General features: G+C 37.8%; 1 protein-coding gene across 1 annotated transcript; it reads right to left on the reverse strand.

Annotated features, from left to right (window-relative positions):
* Positions 1-617: 617 nt before the first annotated feature.
* lin28ab (lin-28 homolog Ab) lies at positions 618-21,002 on the reverse strand. The gene is made up of 4 exons (XM_053638846.1): positions 20,909-21,002; positions 11,993-12,168; positions 4,622-4,800; positions 618-1,876 (listed from the first exon to the last, which is right to left on the reverse strand). The coding sequence occupies exons 1-4, from the start codon at positions 21,000-21,002 to the stop codon at positions 1,660-1,662; spliced, it is 666 nt and encodes a 221-aa protein (XP_053494821.1). The 3' UTR covers positions 618-1,659.
* Between the last annotated feature and the right edge of the window lie 443 nt (positions 21,003-21,445).

A 21,445-nucleotide genomic window follows, 5' to 3' on the forward strand; every position in this document is an offset into this window, starting at 1 on the left:
ATAAGCTAACTTGGCCATGGATTCCCAAATGTATGATCAAAAAATAGTGATACTCCAATACTGCTCTTAACACTGCACTTGACGATCTTAGGGCTGACTGTACACATAGGAGCAGACCTTGGACAGTAGACACTGTGGTCTTGATGCTACAGAGTGTCCCAAAAGTCTCCATACATAGGGGACTATGTACACCAGCACCACGTCGGTTATGCCTTCGTCAGTGGATGTTCATGGACGTCCACGTCTCAGTTGGTCCGCATCACTTCCAGTCTTTTTGAATTTGTTAATAAGTTTGGCAACAGTATTGTGTGTGATGATGTGCTTGCCATATTTCCTGTCCATCGCAACCTTGCGACAGCTATCCAATCCAGCCATGAGAATGATTTCAATACGTTCTTCTTTCGTCAAAGGCATTCTTAAAGGCGATCTGAATATATATATATATATTCATATATATATATATATATATATATATATATATATATATATATATAATATAAACTAATTATGAAAGCATTTTGCTAAAAAGTGTCAATTTCCCCAATGTTTGGAGACTTTTGGGACACCCTGTAAAATATGAACATTGCATGATGGACTGTAAACATGAAAAACAAAATCTGTACAATTCAATAGTTGACTTTCAAATTGGCATTGATATATTATATATCCAACTACTCTGTCTATACTTGACAGCTAACATAACTTCTTTAATTTATCTTTATCTCATTTGCAAGCCAGCCTTTTAGCAAGTTATCATGCTGATATGTCTAGACACCAAGGAAATCACTGCTAATGCTTTGTGCTTGCTGCCAAGGGTTGTGAGGGGATAAGTGCGTGTTAAGAACAGTATTGGGATACATGGTCAGTGTCTTCTTACAGCAATTACTAGGCAATATTTGGAAATGCAGGCCCTGGATAAATCACACTGCACAACAGTGCGTGTAATGAGATGATATTCACATTGTTCAACAGCTTCATAATTAAACATAACATACAACTGGCTATGGGAATCAAACTATGTAAAACTTAAAGAAGTTGATGACAAACATCATTCACTCAAAATCAAGTATAACAGTAAGTATAAAAGCTGTAAATGAGTTTATGCTCTTTGGTGTTGAAAAATGAAATGGCAACATTGGCTTTGTCTTCCTTAAATGAGAAAGGAAAAAAATGTGCTTCACAACTGTGATTTAACATCCAGGCTTATTGCAATATGTAAACATAGTTTGTTTTTGATTGTTTCCATACAAATCTAAGACACTTAGCTAGCTAAAAAAAAAAAAAGAAAGAAAGAAAGAAAAAAAAGAAACACTAACAAATCCCTCCTACAATCCTGCAAATGAAAATCAATGAAACTTGATCTTAAATGATGACCAACTTCTTCAATCTTCGTCTTGCATGAATAGAACCGAAGTGGAGGAAAAAAAAATATGGCAGACTCCAAACATATTAAGACCAAAATACAAAAGTTCAATCCACACCACAAGGTTACATAGTCTCTCACTATTATAAATGACTGATTTTTACTACAATGTCATGTTAGTGAGAGACGACATTCATTAATGCTGTTAGAAAAGTAAAAACCTGAGATAGGTCCAAGAGCAGCATGATTGGTGCTTGTGTTATCCCTGACTGTAATCCCGTTTCACCATCCAGCATTCAATCAGAGGTATCAGGTGGTGAGGCTGTGTGGATCAGGATTTCTTCTCCTGCCAGTGAGGTGGGGGTTCCCTGAGATCCCGGCGATGCCTGCTGTGCTTTGATTGGACAGTTGGCTACCATGTGAGACATGCTTTGGCAAAAATGGCACTTCTTGGGCTGAGGGGGCAGCTGGCATTCTTTGGCATGATGGTCTGGGCCACCGCAGTTATAGCACCTAGATAGGCATGGAGATAAATTCACATTAACATTAACTTATTTCTTACTTTTCTTACTTTTTACTTGGGGTGAAAAATACTTGAGTAATTGTACTTCGTTGCTGTACTGTACTTAAGCACTATTTTGGAAAACGTGTACTAAACTTCAATAATACTATTGAAACAATACTTGTACTGTTTTTTAAGTAAACTTACAAGAGCAAAAACATACTTTTCCTTCTTGAATTTTCATTTTGACCTTCAAAGTTGTCATCACTTCTATTTTCATCTTCACCTGATGTTAAGCCAATCTGTTGTTTTTGTGTTAAATGCTAGAGATTATTAAACGTTTATTACACATTATACAACATACATACAGTACTATACAAGTCTTCCATCTATACATCCCTTTGGACTGGGGGAGGAAACCAGAGAGGGAGGAAACCAAAGAGGGAGGAAACCAACCCACCCCCCCACCCCCATGCAAGTCAAGAATTAACACTTTTTAGATTTACAAATGTAATTTTACAGGTTATGTTTACGTCTCCAGACGAACTGTGGCAGATTCTACAAGATGCTTAGAAAATGTTCCAATAAAACTATGAAGTTTACCTGAGATTACCGATGCCAGGCAAAGGGTTTGTCACATCAAATACTGACTTTGTGTAGTTTATTACTTATTGCTGCTATTTATATTGTAGTGGAAATTTTATGTAGAAAATGTTTCATTTCATTTTTTTTGAAGGCCTGATTGCTTTACAGCATTTTCTGCTTACATGTGCCCAAGTCTTTTGCACAGCATTGTACATACATGCATACAAATTCATGTCTGAATGGTTATTTTTCTGATCAGCTAAAAATATTTACGTAAACTCTTAATACTCTTGTATGTTTAAATGTAGATCATTTTTGACTTTCACTCAGGTAGATTTTTGACTCCCTACTTCTAATTTTACCTGAGTAAAAGAACTTGATTGGCCTAGTTAAGAAAATTCATTCAACACCTGACTGTTTTTTGTTTGTTGTGTTTTTATTTATTTATTTATTTATATTGCCACTAGAGGGCAATGCAGTCAAACTTTTGAGATTGTGAAGCATGTCAATGAAAGAAGAATGACCTTTTTTTGGGGGGGGGGGGGGGATTTGTACCTATTCGTGTTGAAACTGTAGTTTACAATTAGTTTCCGCAATTCAAAAATATAGATACATTATTCAAGCCTAAATGGTTCAACTTTATCCACTATGAATTGTTAAGGCATTTAAACCTGCCTGCTTAAAAAAACACCCATCTTCCACAGTAGGTAGATATATTAAATCATCAAGGTCATTACACATGTTGTAATACATTAAGCATAATACAATTAGGTTTTTAAAAAAGGGAGCAAAATTAAGAAAGAACTGTGGACTGAAAATCACACAGGTTTTGATTGGTAGCTGTATTGTACAAAATAAACGGTCTCATCCCAGTCAAGTCACCGGATAGTTTACACAAAAGCTTATGCAATAAATAAATGAAATTTCTTGGATCGTATCAATATTTTAACCTGTAATGGACTCACAGCATTTTACATAGCGTGTGATCCTTTCTCTTTGCTTCTCCAGCTCCCAACCCCCTACACATTTCCACTTCCCTACACATACACACACACACACACACCATCTATTGATTGGCTTGAGTGTGGACAGGGAGCTGGAACCAGAAGAGGGAAACGGGCATCTCTTTGGCTCTTTGTTTTAATACAGCAGTGTGGCCTTTCACCCCTAACCCTTGCTCTCTGCCACCCACCCCCTACCCTGCTTGCTCACATCGTAGCCCACCGTTGCCATGGGAACGGTCACCTATGACCTTCCTAAGGCATCTACATCTGTTATTAATTAAATAGACAGGATTTGATCCTGATCCGCACCCAGTTGCACGATGACAGTGTCAATGACTCCCAGCAGGAGAAAGTACACACAGCAAAGCAAAGCAACGAGACTTATGAAACATACATTACACCAGGGAGTGGAACGCACATCAGGACGTGTTGAGAGAAACGCCAGGAAAAGCGCACTGCTATACAAAGCAGGATGTAACACTCAAACCAGATCTGCGTTCCTTTAGAATGAGATGTAACTCGTGTAAATCATGCCAATAAGCATTTGTAATAATTTAGGGACAAGCTCAAGGTATGCAACACTTGATTGGACTGCTTGTCTGAAAGCATCTATTGAGCACATACAATTCAATTACATCCGCTGTTCATTGGCGTGCGTTCTTCCCAAACGTCCTGATTTCCTGCTATTTTCACAGCAAAATAAAAATAACCACAATGTTCAATGCAGCAGGGCTCTGGCTATGTGGAGGTGGGTAAGGCGATCGCTCTGCAGGGTTAACTCCTAAACCCTGAGATTTTAAACAACCTATTGATCCAGGTCAGTTACAATTATGGGGGGATTGGGGGGCAATCATTTTCCTCTGTTAAACAGTATGAGCTGTGCATTTCTCACCTTGTTATTTTTTTTAACTGGTTACCTCAGTTTTCTTCGAATGATGACGAAAGGATGGATTATTTGAAAAACATCAGAAACACCAGAGGTAGAGCTAAAAGTCAATGTACTGAAGTAACACTCATTTATTCACTCATCTGATAAACAATGACTATCCAATTAGTTTTCACATGAAATTACGTGCAGAGGAAATCCTTTATCTTACAAGCCATAACAATACCATTTTGACCATTTTAAGTGGTGATATGACCAAACAGCAAGCCACGAGTACATACCGATCCCCTTTAGAGCGCCGTTTCTGGGCACCTTTGGGTTTCTTCTCGCTGCCTGCACATGGCACCCCTCCAGGACCCGTTACCCGCAGAGACTCCAGGCCTTTTGATGACTTCTTAAAGGTGAACTCCACCGGCTCTCCTTCTTTCAGGCTGCGGAAGCCATCCATGTACAGCTTGCTCTGTTCGAAATTTAAAGCCACTCTAAGATCATATGGTCTTTGTGAAAATGCCCTCACATCAGTACAGTAAATCAGTTATGCATGCAATCATATAACCTGCATACATACGAGGTTGTCATATAACACACCCATGAAGTGTATGTTTTTAAATACTATTTTAAATGCACTCGTTTATTTACTCATTCAGTTCATTCAGGCTCTGTTATATAGAAGTGCTGAGAAATGATTGCTTAAAGGTTTCATTACTGTGAAGCAGAAATAAAGGGCTAAGGAAATTGTTCCCTAGTTGTTTATTCATTGTCTCGTAATGCACCAAATTGGACGCCCTGGTGGTTTCGTTCACTGGGAGAACGCTTTGCTGGCCTATAATGATATATAAGCTAGTGAATAAAATGGTCTAGTTTGAAATACAATCCAATTTTGGACAATGGTTAGTACTGAATATGAAACTATTTCCAGCTAAGAGTATTAGCACGTGTGTGTGTGTGTGTGTGTGTGTTTTTGTGTGTGTATATATATATATATATATATATATATATATATATATATGTTCAGATATTAAGAAATTAAGCTGATATGATGTGACCTGGACATGGGAATGAATCCATTTAATAAATCAGATACTGTCTACAGCTTTAGAATGGACTATTCTGAATCTTGTCGTATCAGCTAAGTCCAGAGAATGCAATTTTCTTAAAATTAAATTTTAATTGTCAATGGTGCATTTGATGGAGTGCTCTAATTAAAGATTATAAATCTCCAATACATTCAAGCATTCTGAAGCATGCCAAGAGAAAAAATGATTAGATTAAAGCTATAGACAATCTAAAGTTTCAGATTCACACAACACAATAATCAAACATTGTTTAAAATCTGCAACTGCTTGCATTGACTCCTTGTAAATTCTTGCAGAAAACGCAATTTGAATATCTGAGGTAAAAATCCTAAAAAATCAGCATCAAACCCAAGAGTATGGGTGGACAAAAAGATTATAAAATATATAAGACCACTACAGTTGGGCCATCATTAAAATCCTGGAAGTCAGGGTTGCCAGGGTTGTGTTTTTTTCTTACACCAAACTGGGATACTTTTGGAACGAGGTTCCGGGTGGGAAACACAAGTCCATGGGTGGTGTTTTTATTTAAAAATAGTCCATGGACCTGCTTCGAAGAAAGAAAGACTGTACATGTTTTTTTTTTCTCAAATAAAGAAAGATGGGGAATTAAGATGATTATGCAATTTTGCCATAAAATTCAGCAAGAAACTCTGAACTTTGGGGGTAAATGATGTATATAAACAATATATTTCTACCCTTAAAATGTTTAAGAAAATCTGAAGTGAAATAAACGAAAGCTCTTCTCTCCTAAGTCCATCATGCCAAGGCATAGGAGTCACTGTTTAAAAAAAAATCAAAGAAGCAAACATGTCAGTGGTTGTTGGATGTTCACACAGATCCACAAATTTAAAATGTGACATTACTGATCTTTTGGTGTTGTTTATTGTAACTAGCGTTGTGTCGATTTCTTTTCAAACAAAGTGCCACAAGCCTCTTCATTAACAAATTTTGGATTGTTAAAAGGCAAAACAGGAAGCTGAAGCCAGCAGCACAAGTGCTTGCAATGACTGCATCAGCAACACGTCGCCCCAGCTTGCACCACTGGAGAACATTGGAGAGCAAGTTAAGTGTTTCTCTGATTGATTGCTATGGTCGAATGATTAATTTCAGGTTGTATTAGTACTTGTAATTACGAAACATTGATACTCTCTGTCATGAGTTGCGTGAGTACAGCACATAAATACGAATGCAGTTATTTTCGACACTTCAAAGAAACATAACGTTCATTTTTTTAAACGTAATCATTTCCCCGTCCCCCAGTCGCACGGCCAATCGTAAAACCGCACTGTCACTGTTCTGACAACATTTTTGGGGGTAATTTCAAGGACTTTTTCAAGGTGATTTTCAAGATGGGTTGGATTTTTATTTAATTTTTTATTTTTTTGCTGAGACCTAGCAACCCTAGATATACTGCCAATGACTGGTGCTTTACTAAGAAGTTTATTTCACTGTGAACATTTGTGAAAAATGCTTTATTGCTTAATAAAACACTTTCCATTAGGTTTCATTCCATACCAAGGTAGAACACGAACTAGACATCTACTTGTCGGTTCTACTTCCCATTTCTCCTTTAGATAGCATTGAAGACATCTCTGAACACTTCATTAGCCACTACATTTTTACATAATTTAAAAGAGCTTTCCAACTAGGCTGAAGATAGTGATGAGAACCAGTGAGAAAAGTAAGACAATGCCAAATGGCTATCTGGTTGAACCTTACACTGACCATCAGAGACAAGGAGATATTGGAGAAGAAGGAGAAGGGGGAAGTGTGCATTCCTGAAATGGTTGCTATACAAGCAAAATGATAGAGAGAGGATAGAGAGGTCTACCTTGACAAACCAACACCTACCAGTAACCAGTGCTGCGAATGGGAATGATTACGTTCTGTTTTCTGTTTTCATTAGCAAAGTGCCTTTGAGAAGCTTTGACCTGAGTGATGGTGAGTTCTATTTGGATGACATAATCCAACACCAACTTACATGACCTCTTTTGAATCATTGATCTTTCTAAACCCATATTTAACCTACATGGCTACCACAGACATCAACACAACATGAAACAGGAATCATATTTGCTTGCATAATGTGAACTGTTTTGAGTTTTCTTTTAACCATAGCTTGAGAATAGCTTTTACATGACCGCTATTACATGGCATGATGTTAATGGTTAATTGTTTTTTTTCTGTCTTTGTATTCAAAATCAGGTGGGCAAAGTCAGAGCACTTTGATGGAATATTTCAGACAAGCAATATTTTTTTCAGTGGTAGATACTGATAAATTATGCACGAAATATATGAAGAACAAGCTCAGTTCAGGTGGTCTTTAACTTCTTCCTCATTTTTCTATCAATCAGGTAACCAAATCTTAATCATTAGCAGAGTGTTAGCATGGTGTGCCCCAGTGGAAGGTGAAAAGCCTGTGGTGGGCCATTTTATGGCCACTGCATGCCATCAAGCTTAACCCGGACACCTCTCTCATGAGGAGGGGGTCGTTGTATGAACCAAGGGATCTTTTGAAGTGAAGGCAGTGGGAAAGGAATTCAATCCTGATTGCTTGACAAGCTCTGCATTCCTCATTCCCAACCCCCCACCTAAGGTTTCCTGGAACTATCCCCCCATCCCTTCATCCTCTGACCTCTTCCACTAGCCCCCCCTCCTCCTCTTTAAGACTTTTTTTATGAATGAGTCCAGCTAACAAGACCTCTCCATTTCCCTCCATCCACGCCCTCCCTCTTCAGCCCATACGTCTCCTTCTTTCTTTTTCATCCTCCCAGACTATAGTATCAGCTTTGTTGCTTCCGCTCGCTCCCCATCCATTTCCTCGTATCGCCTGCTCGTTCATATTTTCACGGAGAACATACACAAGCATTCTCTTCATTCATTCATTCATTTGCTGCTCAGTAACATATCACAGACAGCAGGATTTCCTCTCTTCGAGCCTGACAATGCCGGCCATTGTCTCCCAAGAGCAAGCCGATTCCCCAGCAAAGCCCCTACACTGCGCATGATCAATAACTTTCCAGGAAGCATTGTGAGAAGGCCGGCTTCAGAATACCAAAAAGCACCCTGCAACTTGTCCATTTTCTATAGTAAGCCAAACCAAATGACTCCAAATCCAAACCTCTTAATTATGGCTGGCTCAAAGTCAAAGACAGTAAACTGCTGAGTCATTAATAACAACAGCCAATTGGTCTAAAGCACTCAAGCACTCAATGCATATGCTGATTTACATTGAATGAAGACAAAGACTCAGTAGACATCCAGCACATGCACCCATACAGCAGCAGCTGACAGGGATATTCGAAATGGATTGTGTCTCTTTCATATGTAGTACACACCCTAGTGAAAGAGACACAGCATCTTACAAAGAATGCCAAAGAACTCATGCATATGAGAAAAAAAAAGGAAATTCTCTCAAGGACAGAAAATGTCTGGAGCTTAATTTATCAAGAGTAACCCACATGATATGGAAATACATATATGTATAGCGTCTCAATCCTTCCCTGCAAAAATGACATTTTAGCCAGTTAAAATATCTTGAATACAATCAAAAAATGTTTACAATTACAACAAACCAAACATAAGATTATTAAACTTATTTCTAGACATTTTTTAACTCATTTCAAGCTTTAACATGTTCTTATTCTACTGCCAAATTCTTTTATTTGATTTTCTTTTTAGAAATAAATGTTCGCAATTAGTAAAACTTATCCACCAGTGGAACAAGACTAGTTCAACCTTGAAATTAGTCAAATAAAAATGTAGAAGTAGGTTTAATGATCTTTAATAATATTCGAGTTGTTGTAAACTTATAACAGGTAATAGTAGATACGTTGGACTATATTCAATATATTTTTACTTGCTAAGATGCCTTTTTTTTCAGTGTTATGCTTCATGTTATAATTTGCTGTTTAAAAAAAAAAAAGGAAAGAAAAGGCCCCAAAGTAAACAGCATTCATCAAGCCTGGCTAATGTCTAATCGGTCTGTTGTTTACCAAAGACATCTTACTCAGCATGGGGAGGATATTACCTGATGAGGTTACAGAGCCAGTCATCTGTGAAATGACCTAATCTCGGGGTAATTTTACAGTGACCTGGAGTAGCAGTAATGTAGTCAAGGCCATACACAGTACACACGGGCATTTACTGTGTCATACTTACTGTACTAGCATGTATTTATTGTCTGTTTGCACTGTAACCATTCTAATCGTACTACACATTGTCCAGTGATTATCTTGTACCTGCACTGTTCTCACATATATTATCAGCAAGGTCTTGGAGAATGCTATTTCATTACGCTGTATACCTGTATATGATTAGAGCGACAATAAAGCTCTCTAGTCTACTCACTTTTTACAGGACTGCCAGTATATACTGAGGCTGAATTTTGTTCTGTTTGGTTCTGACATGGAACCGCACTGTTTGGATCTTACTTGTCATGACTAGATGACTAGACATCATTAGTACTTTTTTTATTGCTAGTGCTAATCTGGTTACATAGCAAGTTCAGAATTTGAATACAGACGAATCAATCCACCACAGAGCACTGTCATTTCCTAGCTTAATGTGCACATTAAAAATCAAAGAAAAACTCAAAACCACAATGATTTTTATTGGCCTTCCTTTAGCATGTATAAAGGTGTAGAGATATGTTACACATGCACCCAAACACTAGAACAACAGGACTTGCACAAACAATTATTGTGCACATCAGCTGTGAATGTATCCTAGTCTGTGTTTGTATTCCCTTAACCATGCATCACCATCACATCACAGTATCTTTATAGTCGTGTGCGAGAAATTCTCCTGCTCCTCAGTCCAAAAGAGAGAACTTGATGTGAATATGCATGCAAACGAAAATACGTCCATGTCTCTCAGTCGCCTCTAAAATGAAACAGGTGCAGGGTTAATCTAGTGAACAAATCTATTTGCGATTTAGTAAACGATTTGTGCACCATTTCCACGATCATATCCATTGTCCAATATGAAGAGCACTTAAATGCACAGTATATTCACTTTGCGTACGGTATATACTGACTTCTAATGATTAATTAGTTATTTTTGGTTCGGAACTGACTCGGTTTGGATGTCACTCTCAATGATTAGAGGAAATATCATTAGTACTATATATCTAGTGCTAATCTGGTTACAATGACAAGAGAATTACAGAATCTGAATGCATAGAATCCTTTGTTCAATCTCTGCGATGCTGTGAGCTGATCCAGGACAGAGTATTGACATTTTCTGTTATGTGAGCTTAAAATGCACACGTTGAGCCTAATGCAAAAATACAAACAAAACAAAATCCACAATTGCTTTAGAGGCCTTAATGCCTGATTTTCTCCCTTTCTTTAGCATAAAGGTGGAGAGCTAGGCTACACATGCACCCAAACAGGACTTGTACAATTCCTGTGCACATCAGCTATAAATGCACACTAGTATTGATGCCTGTTTTTATTCCCTATTATAAGATGCACTTCATTTGCATCAACGTTACATCTTTACAATCGTGTGCAAGAAATTCTCCTGCACCTCCGTCCTAAAGAGAGAATTTAACGTGAATGAACGTGCAATGAAATCACGTACGTGTCTCTCGGACTCCTCTAAAAACGAAACATCATCGAATTTGAATCGAATCTAGTTGTGATAGTGTGGTTTAGTAAAAGGATTTCTGCACCAATTCAATTGATAATCATATCGATCATCATCAAATACGAATGAGACCTATTATATTCACTTTTATTATAGAACTGTGTGTATATACTGACTTCTAATGATGAGTATCAGGGTCATGAGTGATATGGAATCACTCTATTTGGGTCTTGTGTGCCATGATTAGAAGAAACATAATTAGTAGTATATTTCTAGTGCTAATCTGGTTAAAATGGCAAGAATCTAAATGCAGAGAAAGCTTTGTTCAATCACTGCAATCAGCTGTGAGCTGCTTCAGGACAGAATATTGGCATTTTCTATTATGTGAGCTTAACATGCACAGGTTGAGCATAATGAAAAATAATAATAATAATAACAATAATAATAATAATACAAATCCATAACTGCTTTAGGGGCCTCAATCCCTGATTTTGTCTCTTCCTTTAGCTTGTATAAAGGTGGAGAGATATGTTACACATGCACCCAAACCCTAGGAAAACAGGACTTGCTCAAACAATTCCTGTGCACATCAGCTGTGAACGTGTCCTAGTCTGTGTTTATATTCCCTCCAACATGGATCACCTTTGCATCTTTACAGTCGCGTGCAAGAAATTCTCCTGCTCCTCAGTCCAAAAGAGGAGAGAATTGAACGTGAATATGAATGCATGCATGTCTCTCAGACTCCTCTAAAAGGATCTGCTTGCCAATATAATTGATCAGAGCGATTATCAATTACGCAATAAAACAGCAGAGTGTTTATAAGAAACCGTGCCTTTTTTTCTGCATAAAATCCTAAGCCAAATGAAAGTTTGCCCCACACACACACACACGCGCGCGCGCGCGCGCAGAGGCTCTAGGTGATTCACAGAAAGGCCTAGACAACTCGTAAGGTCAACAGCACACGTTTTGGCACCGATGTCTCACCTGGTGTACGAAGACGTCGACAGGATGGTCGAGCGGAGTGCCTTCTCTGCTCGTCATGGACAGGAAGCCGAAGCCCATGCGCACGTTGAACCACTTACACACGCCGCTGCCACTGAATGACGCCGAGTCCTCCTCGGAGTTCTGCGTTTCTTCGTCTTCGGTCTTCGCACAGCCCCCTTAAAGGAGTACAAGGGAAAGGCACGAGAACGGGTTTAAACGGCGAGCGGACAGAGCGCGCGACGTTGAAGGCGCGTTTAATTCGCGCGAGCTTTACGCCGCGTGGCACGCGCGAGCTTTACGCCGGCACTCCGCGCGCGTACTGACAGTGTTTCAGTCCTGCAACAGTGTGCTTTCTGGGCAGACATCAGGGTTATTATTCTTCCTTCTCAAACTGAACCATGTGAAACATCACTATTATATACACACCCTACATCATCATCATCATCATTATTATTAGACTACTACTATAGTAATAATAATAATAATTGTATCAATCATTTGCACGGAAAATTGTTTACATTTTTCCCCACAAAAGGTATTTAGGTTATATTGTAACTTTTTTTCCCCCTTAATGCCTCTTCAATAGAAGCATTTGTCATAGAGTAAATTCTTAGATCCAGCCATACCATTTAAAAAAAAAAAAAAAAAAGCTCACCTCTATAATAATCACCAAAAACCGATCCCATTTCTCCCATAATCCCTGCGTCAAATCCAATCCCAAATGTCCTGTGAATTTATATTTCTGCTTTTCCTTCTTTGGTCCTCAGGGGCCCTTCAGAAACATGGCGACCCCGTTTCCCCTCGAATTTCTCACGCGAAATCTATTGCAGCCGGTGTAGAAATGCAGAAACAAAGGAAGTTTGGGGGTATTTCTAAGCCTATCAGTGCGAAAGAAGTTAGAGCTCATGTTTAAAAAAGAAAGAAAGAAAGAAAGAAAGAAAGAAAGCAGGGGATGGGAGGGGGGGCCTTAAATCTGAAAGACAATGAAGTAAAGCCAGCCTACCTTCAACAGAGAGATATGTGAAGGCCCCTATTCAACAACAACAACAACAACAACAATAACAGGAACAACACTATACCTTCAGCCATGGTTTAGGATATATCCAGTGTGCCTTTTTTCTTCTTCCTCTTCTTTAATAATCTTTAATAATCCTCCTTGACTGGGTCATGTAGTATAGATAATGTTTCTGCCTCAACACTCCTGGCCCATGTCCTAACCCTAAGCATCTCAGGAACAACCCCCAACCTTTTCGGTCAAGTCCACGTGATGCTCAATTGCTGATAAATTGCGCATTCCTTGCGGTTGTGGGTGCGATAGGTCCCATATTCACGCAGTGACCAATCAGAGAGAGAGTTGGACCTATACCTAAACTAGCAGGTCCTTGGGGATTTTTTTTTCTCTCCCCCACCATCCCCAAAACACACACACACACACGCCTGCATGCACGCACGCACGCACGCACGCGCTGGGACTGCCTTAACCACCCTCATCCTCCACAGTGTCACAAACACAAATAATATATCAAGAAATATGCACCAAAATATTACACCAGTCCTAACGTTTTGTAAGCACTATTTTTTTACATCATTATATTTTTTGTACATAGAAGAATTCAGATATATTGGGACAGTTTTTGAATTTCCACCTTGTCTAGGCTTTCAATTTCAAAGGCTATTAATTTTTGATACATTTATGAAATGATAAAGATGTTGACTATGTTAAATGTCTCTGTCATATTCTAAAGAAGCATAGCTTAGCATTTTGCACAAAAAGAACAGTTTAACAAGCATATCAATAAATATCAATAAATTGTATCAATAAATAAACATTTAAATATCAGGATTTTAAAAAAAATAAGCATTTTCTAATATTGTATGAGTACAGTAGATTAAAGTAAAACTGACCACATTAAGATGTTCTGGTGAACAGTATTCTCTAATTCATTTCTTACAACAATGACAACAACATGGTTTAGAAAACCTTCATTTATACATATTATAGAGTGAACGGTTTTTGAATTTCCAGCTTGTCGAAGCTTTCTTGCAATTAATAAAAAACATATCCATTAAAATCTCCTCTATCTGTTTACTATCTATATGTAAAGGAAAAAAATGTTTCTATCTTCCATATTCTAAAGAGGAAGTGTCAAAATGGACAACAAACCTATTTTTACATACATGTTTGATCATTTAGGATATATTTCCATTATGATCAAGCTTTTACTTCCATCCTGTTGTTATTATTAAAAGCATTATTTATTTGTAGTGTACGTTTATGGCACCCAGAAATGAAATTCCAATAATAGGATTTGAAAAAAAAAAAAAAAAACAATCTTCAAAATAAATTCATCAACATATTGTTCTAATATTATATGGACAGTAGACTATGTTGTTTTTTTAAAAACTATATATTAAAACATTCTCATAATTAACATTCTTGGCTATAATGCATTTCTTAACAATAACAGGGTTTAGAAAATCTTCAGTTGTATACAGTACTATGCAAATTCTCACGCAAAGCAATGCTGTAAAGCAAAGATACCATCAACGATAATGCAATTTAACATGTCTAGATAATGATATATACTATAAAGAGCAATAAAAAGTAATACACTACAGCCAATATTTGGTGTGACTTTGCTTTAAAAAAAAAAAAAAAAAAAAAAAAAAAACCATCAGTAGTCTCAGATATAATTTGTACAGTTTTATAAGGAAATCTGAAAAGTGGTCTGTTACATAATATCCCCTTCAGACCCTGTCCACTGGAATGGACATCACATGGTTTTTGGTTTAAACCAGAGAAATTGTAAGCTTTTATAATATGAATAATGCCTGGTCACTGATTGGTCCCTGATCAACCAATCACAATGAAGACATGACCCCTAACTTAATCTGAGAGAGCTTCAGGCATCATATTAGACAGTCATAGCTCAGCAACAAGACAGGAGGAGGAGTAAAGACCTTTTCTACTTATTATATACTAATTTATGTTCATGGTAGCCTCATCAATTTGCACCTATTACAATCGTAATAGTATCAGGTGATAATATTCAAAGTTCATTTGAAGATCTTTCAGAGTTGTAGAACACAGGATTTAAAAAATAGGTGGGGGGGGGTGTGCATTTCATTACATTATGCTGTGAAATTTCACAAGTAAATATATGTGACATGTTAATAATGCGTGATCACATATGCAGAAGATTGATTCATGCGAGAAAATCAGACGAGATGAGAATTAAAGCACATACACTGCATGTGAAAAGTAAAGGAGCATGTGGAAATCCTGTGAAATGATGTTAAAAACATGAAAAGTTCACTACATGTGACAAACGAATTTAATCCAAACCTCAGTAACTCAAAAACAATTAGCCTACATATAAATACCCTCAATGCAGACATAATGTATTCTCTCAGTGGATAGTTCAGGAATTGAAAGATCTAATAATTAGACAATATATTATTGTACACATTTAAATTATATTCATGAGATAAATCTGCACTGAGGAAGACCATGAAAATAATTTTTCAGTTAAAGAGACTACGAAAAGTAGAATCCCGGACAGATCACTTAAAAAGTGGAAGATTTTGTAGGATTTATTTTATAGGATTTTAGCTCAGGGGTTCTCAAAATGAAAAGTTCATTATTTAAATGTGTCCTAAATGCATGATGGGTTGTGTAACAAAAATTTTTTTAATGTAACAAAAAAAATGGTAAATTATTTGTAGTAAAGAGAAGGCAATTTCCACCAATACATAACACCAATTAATTTTTATGACACATTTCTGGGGGGGGCGGGGGGGGAGAGTCTATGATTTTACACCGATAAGCCATAACATTAAAACCACCTGCCTAATATTGTGTAGGTCCCCCTTGTGCCGCCAAAACAGCTCTGACCTGTCGATGCATGGACTCCACAAAGACCTCTGAAGGTGTGCTGTGGTATCTGGCACTAAGACCTTCGCAGCAGACCCTTTAAGTCCTGTAAGTTGCACACTGGGGCCTCCATGGATGGGACCTGTTTGTCCAGCACATCCCACAGAAGCTCGATCGTGATTCATCGCTCCGTTGCCATGAAGAGGTGTACTTGGTCTGCAGCAATGTTTAGGTAGATGGTACGTGTCAAAGAAGCATCCATGTGAATACCAGGACACAAGGTCTCCCAGCAGAACTTTGCACAGAGCATCACACTTCCTCCACCGGCTTGCCTTCTTCCCATAGTGCATCCAGGTACCATCTCTTCCCCAGGTAAGCGACTTTTGGTGATAAACAGGGATCAGCATGCGCACTCTGACCGGTCTGTGGCTACGTAGCCCCATACACAACAAGCTGCAATGCACTGTGTTCTGATAACTTTCTATCTTAGCCAGCATTAACTTTTTAGCAATTTGTGCTACAGTAGCTCTTCTGTGAGATTGGACAAGATGGGTTAACCTTTGCTCCGGACACACATCATTGAGCCTTGGGCGCTCATGACCCTGTCTCTAGTTCATCACTTTTGGTAGGTACTAACCACTACATACCTGGAACACCCCACAAGTCCTGCTGTTTTGGAGATGCTCTGACCCAGTCGTCTAGCCATCACAATTTGGCCCTTGTCACAGTCACTCAGATCCTTACACTTGCCCTTTTTCCACTTCCAGCACGTCAACTTCAAGAACTGACTCTTCACTTGCTGCCTAATATATCCCACCCACTGACAGGTGCCATTGTACCGAGATAATTCATGTTATTCACTTCAAACAAGAACCATTTTAAGAGATAAGAACTCTTAACTATACAACGAACCAATTAAAGAACCCTTGACTTTAGAACTTTTTTTTTCCTAAGAGTGTACAAGTGAAATCTTAATCTGAAGTCACCCCCCTGATGTACTTTTTATATGGACCCTTGTTATCAATGTTTCTGAACCATTTTCTTGTCCAGAACTTACAGAGGGGAATGTTTTTTCCCTTTTCATCAAGTACATCAAAATATACTTGAATTGTATACTGTATCCTGTGCAGTTTAAAACCAACATGTCCATGGTCAGCTACAATTAAGGCTAGTTAACCTAACCCATATTCTTATGTAGTTTTGCCACTACATGAAATATATGTTTCTCTATCGAGATCATAATTCACTACATGTAGAACATTTTACTGTTAAGGCTGTTAAATTTGCTTACCTCTAACATGAATTATGGACAGGACCTCTAAACTGTTTTGATATCCTCCTCAATGTTATTATTATTAGGTCATGATCTAATAACACATTTCAGCACCTGGCCCAAATGATTAACAAAATATAACGAGCAACTTACCTTTATTGTGCCATATGTTCCAGTTTCAGTCTTTCATTTAATCCAGATGGTCAGGATAGAAGTGTGAGAGCCTACCAATGACTTTCGGATGCATTTTATACTGAAGTGTGAATAAATGAACACAGATGAGTCACAGGACGCGTAGCTGCTGTTGCTATCACATTCGGTCCACTTTACCAGGCTCCCAAGACGTGCAATGGTCTACTGCCTAATGAATCATTCATCCCTACTTCCCAGTTGTTATTAATCATCATCCCAAAACTCGCTGCTTTAAAAGGATTCAGGTTGCAGAGTCTTTCATTTGAGCACCTGTTGTAGTGGAGAGTTACAAACTAATGTGTCGTGTAAGGTATTACTCATAAACCCCTTTCTAATTAATAAGGGGGCTTGTCATCAAGAGGGATTAGGAGACAGTTGGACAATCGGAATGACTCATGTGTCACAGATATGGCCGTTTCACGGAAAGCACGGGTCAGTATCATAAAGATGTGGGGAAGAAGCAGCTAAAGTTTCTTTAGCTTAAAAAGAAATCGAAAATATTTTACTAGTGTCTTCAAAATGAATGAAGTGAAATATACATTAAGTCGGTAGTAAAACGTTCAAAGAGTTCAACATGGCATTAGGTGTAAATTCCAGGAGGATTTGAAATTGTATGTAGAGTTATACGGTAAATGGAGTTAAATGTAAACATGCTTCATTTGTATTTTGCTCAAAAGAGTTTCTAGAAGTTCCAATAATTGTGACTCTAGACACAGATTTTTCTGTTTTGGGCTGACATGAGTGGAACCTGATGTGGTCCTCTGTTGTTGTAGTTTATCCAATTCAATTCAATTCAATTCAATTCAATTCAATTTTATTTGTATAGCGAGTTTAACAACAGTCATTGTCTCAAAGCAGCTTTACAGAAACATATAAACACGGGATACAGATTTTAAGTGTGTGAATTAATCCCAAATGAGCAAGCCAGTGGCGATGGTGGCGAGGAAAAACTCCCTAAGATGATATGAGGTAGAAACCTTGAGAGGAACCAGACTCAGAAGGGGACCCATTCTCATCTGGGTAACAACGGATAAAAAATTCATCCATCTTAATCTTCAACATGTTGTGTGTTCTGGGATGCTTTTCTGCTCACCACAGCCGTAAAGAGTGCTTATTTGAGATGCTGTAGCCTTCTTTTAAGCACAAAACTAGACTGACCGTTCTCCTCTGACCACTTTCATCAACAAGGCATTTCCACCTACTCACTGGATGTTTTTTGTTTTTTGCATAATTCTGTGTAAACCATCAGATCAGGGATCCCTGTCATTCAGAACCAGGGACAGTTAGTGGGAAAAGTTTCAGAGACAGGCGACTGTATGACAATGGTATTTATTGCAAATTTTATTGCACATCATGCATCACTGCATCACTTTGTTGGAAGGTCTTGGCAGGTGCATGTGATTCTCACTGCCCCTGGTGGTTATCCGGTGTCCAAACAAGCAGAAGTACATAAGTAGTGGTTTCTCTTCAAGCATGTGAAGCAGAGGTCAACAGATAGTGGATTTTACCGATACCGATAACAAAAGTTGCAGTACCTGCTCAAAATACTGCTGAACTTTATTACAAAAATAAACAGTACTGACTGTACCATGAAAATGTACTGCACTTTTCTAAATTAAATAAATATATAAATGTTAATATATGTTAACTATTAATAAATCTTAAAGTAAATAAACGATGTACATCCAAACTGAACCAAAAAGTAACACTCCAAATAACAAATAAAAATAGAGACATCAAAAAATCAATCAAAAACAACAACAAAATTGGTCAGTGATCATTTTTATTTCGCCTCTAGAGGTCGCTTTCATACTGTATAATTACAGGACCCTTCTCAGCGGCTCCCGTGACAGACGCAACTGGGAAAAACTATCAGTGTGGATTTTTGGATCCAATTTTTTTGTGGATAACCAGTAGTTCCAGGCAAAACCACTTAATTGGTCGACCTCTAATGTGAAGCTTCTGTTGCCAACAGATTAAAACCTACAAATAAAGTAACAGACGCTATTAACAAACTGCCACTGTTAACATAAAACACTGATACAATAGATAATGTCACTAGACAATTAGCTAAAAGTGACTGTGCCTAGAATTTTGTCTGGCAAGAATGTAGAAAGCTGTTTAGCTATCAGTTCTTCAAACAAAAAGTTAATAAAATTGTATTCAAACTTGAAATGGCAACAACTTTGAGTAGAAAACTACATTATTAGCTAGCTAGTTTAGCTAGTTTACTTAGCTGGTTAACGTGAATTCACCTGAACCAACTCAAGAGAAGACCTGTGAGTGTGAGCAGGTATATTAGGGCATGACCATATAGTGCTTTGTACATTACGTTACACTTACTGATTTGGTAGACTCTTTCATCTAATGTAACCTACAATCAAATGATATACTGTAGCTGAGCAGTTGAGGGTTAGAAGCTTGGCTTTAACTAGCTATACAGACACCAAAGTCTGGACCTCAGAAGTTTTTTTCATTTTTTTTATTTATTTATTTATTTATTTATTTATTTATTTATTTATTTTACCTCACGTAGCATCTCCAGTTACCAATTTGAACTTCCAAGACTAACCAATCAGAATGGTTCTCAACTGACCTCAGAGCAGCTGAGGAGGTCACTTAAGGTTGACCCATAGACATATTGTCCATTCAGCTTACCTCTCTTGAGATCCTAGGTTAATAGAATGTAACTTTTTGTTGAGAGATATGCAACTGTCATACCGTAGCTATCATATAAATATCTGAGTACATGCAGAAACACACAATATAAATGTACATGTTTATGAGGGGAAAAAAAATTAAACAGTTTTTTTTAAAAAAAACATTTAGACTACTTGTAACATTGCTAGTTGCAGTAATAATAGCTGAACAGGTTAGGCTACAAGCTCCTTAAGTGACGATAAATAAATAATTCATGTCTGTTCAATTTTAAGATGCTGTATCGTGTAGCGTACTCATTAATAGCATACTACAAACATGTTAAACTTCATTATTAAGTATTGAATTAACAGCATAGTATCATGTAACCATAATTCAGATATAAACAGGTTATTAAGGCTGTCTTGTAAGCCAAAAATATTTAACCCAATAAAAAAATAAACTGGAGTCCGAACAGTTTATGGAAGGATAATACAACAGAGATTAGAAATTAGCAAATGATGTATTACATATTTGTCATTGTAATATATGAACTATGACACGTTTCTGCAGTGTGGACCTTGCAAAAATGTTCATCGTGCTTAGAGGTCTTGCTCAAAAGCTTAACAATGCCACTCTTGCACCCTCCATTCCCTTGTGCAGACACTTATCTGTTAAGCTATCGCTTCTTCAATGTAAGTGATAAGATGTATTTTGAACCTTGAGCAAGTTAAGATGGTAAGCTAGTAAAATGCAACGGTCCAAAGCATAAAAAACAAAGAATGAAGGGCTCAGTAATGTATATGCAGTAATTTCAGCTTCATTTCTATATTCTATGCAGTGATTACACCAGGCAGCTGGTTGCATTTGGTAGGCCGCATTCAAATGAGTCAATTGTAGAATCACTATGGAGATCTCCATGGAGACGAATTGCGCTCACCCCCAATGGCAACCAGGAAGGAGGTCTTGATGTGACCTGAGTCAGTCAGAGGTGCCTGAGGACAATGATTCGGCACGTGGAAGCGAGTGCGCATGCGTGCACACACACACACACACACACACACACACATGGAGACCAAGCAAATCACCATTGTCAGATATTTCTATACTTATGTGGACACTTTTATAGAAATACACATCTTGTATACCCCCCAACCCCCCTTGTATTCTACAGTATGTAACATTATGCATGCATGTATTAGTTATATATGTTTGTGCATGGTTACATGTGTGTGTGTGTGTGTGTGTGAACAACAATGACAACAGACTGAACATCAGGCAAGCATCCCAAAAGGAAAGATGTCAGCTCAGTGCTCTTCCAAAGTCCCCATGGAACCAGTACATAATCAATAATTTAAATGGTGGTGTGAAAGGCTCAAGCTCAGTCATAATCTGACTTCAGTTTCCTGTCCATCAGGGCTCACGCTTCGCCCTTCAGCATCATGCTTAAATACAAGAAGATTTATGACACAACTGT

Source organism: Ictalurus furcatus, chromosome 12, assembly GCF_023375685.1.
Source record: "Ictalurus furcatus strain D&B chromosome 12, Billie_1.0, whole genome shotgun sequence".
NCBI lineage: Eukaryota > Metazoa > Chordata > Actinopteri > Siluriformes > Ictaluridae > Ictalurus > Ictalurus furcatus.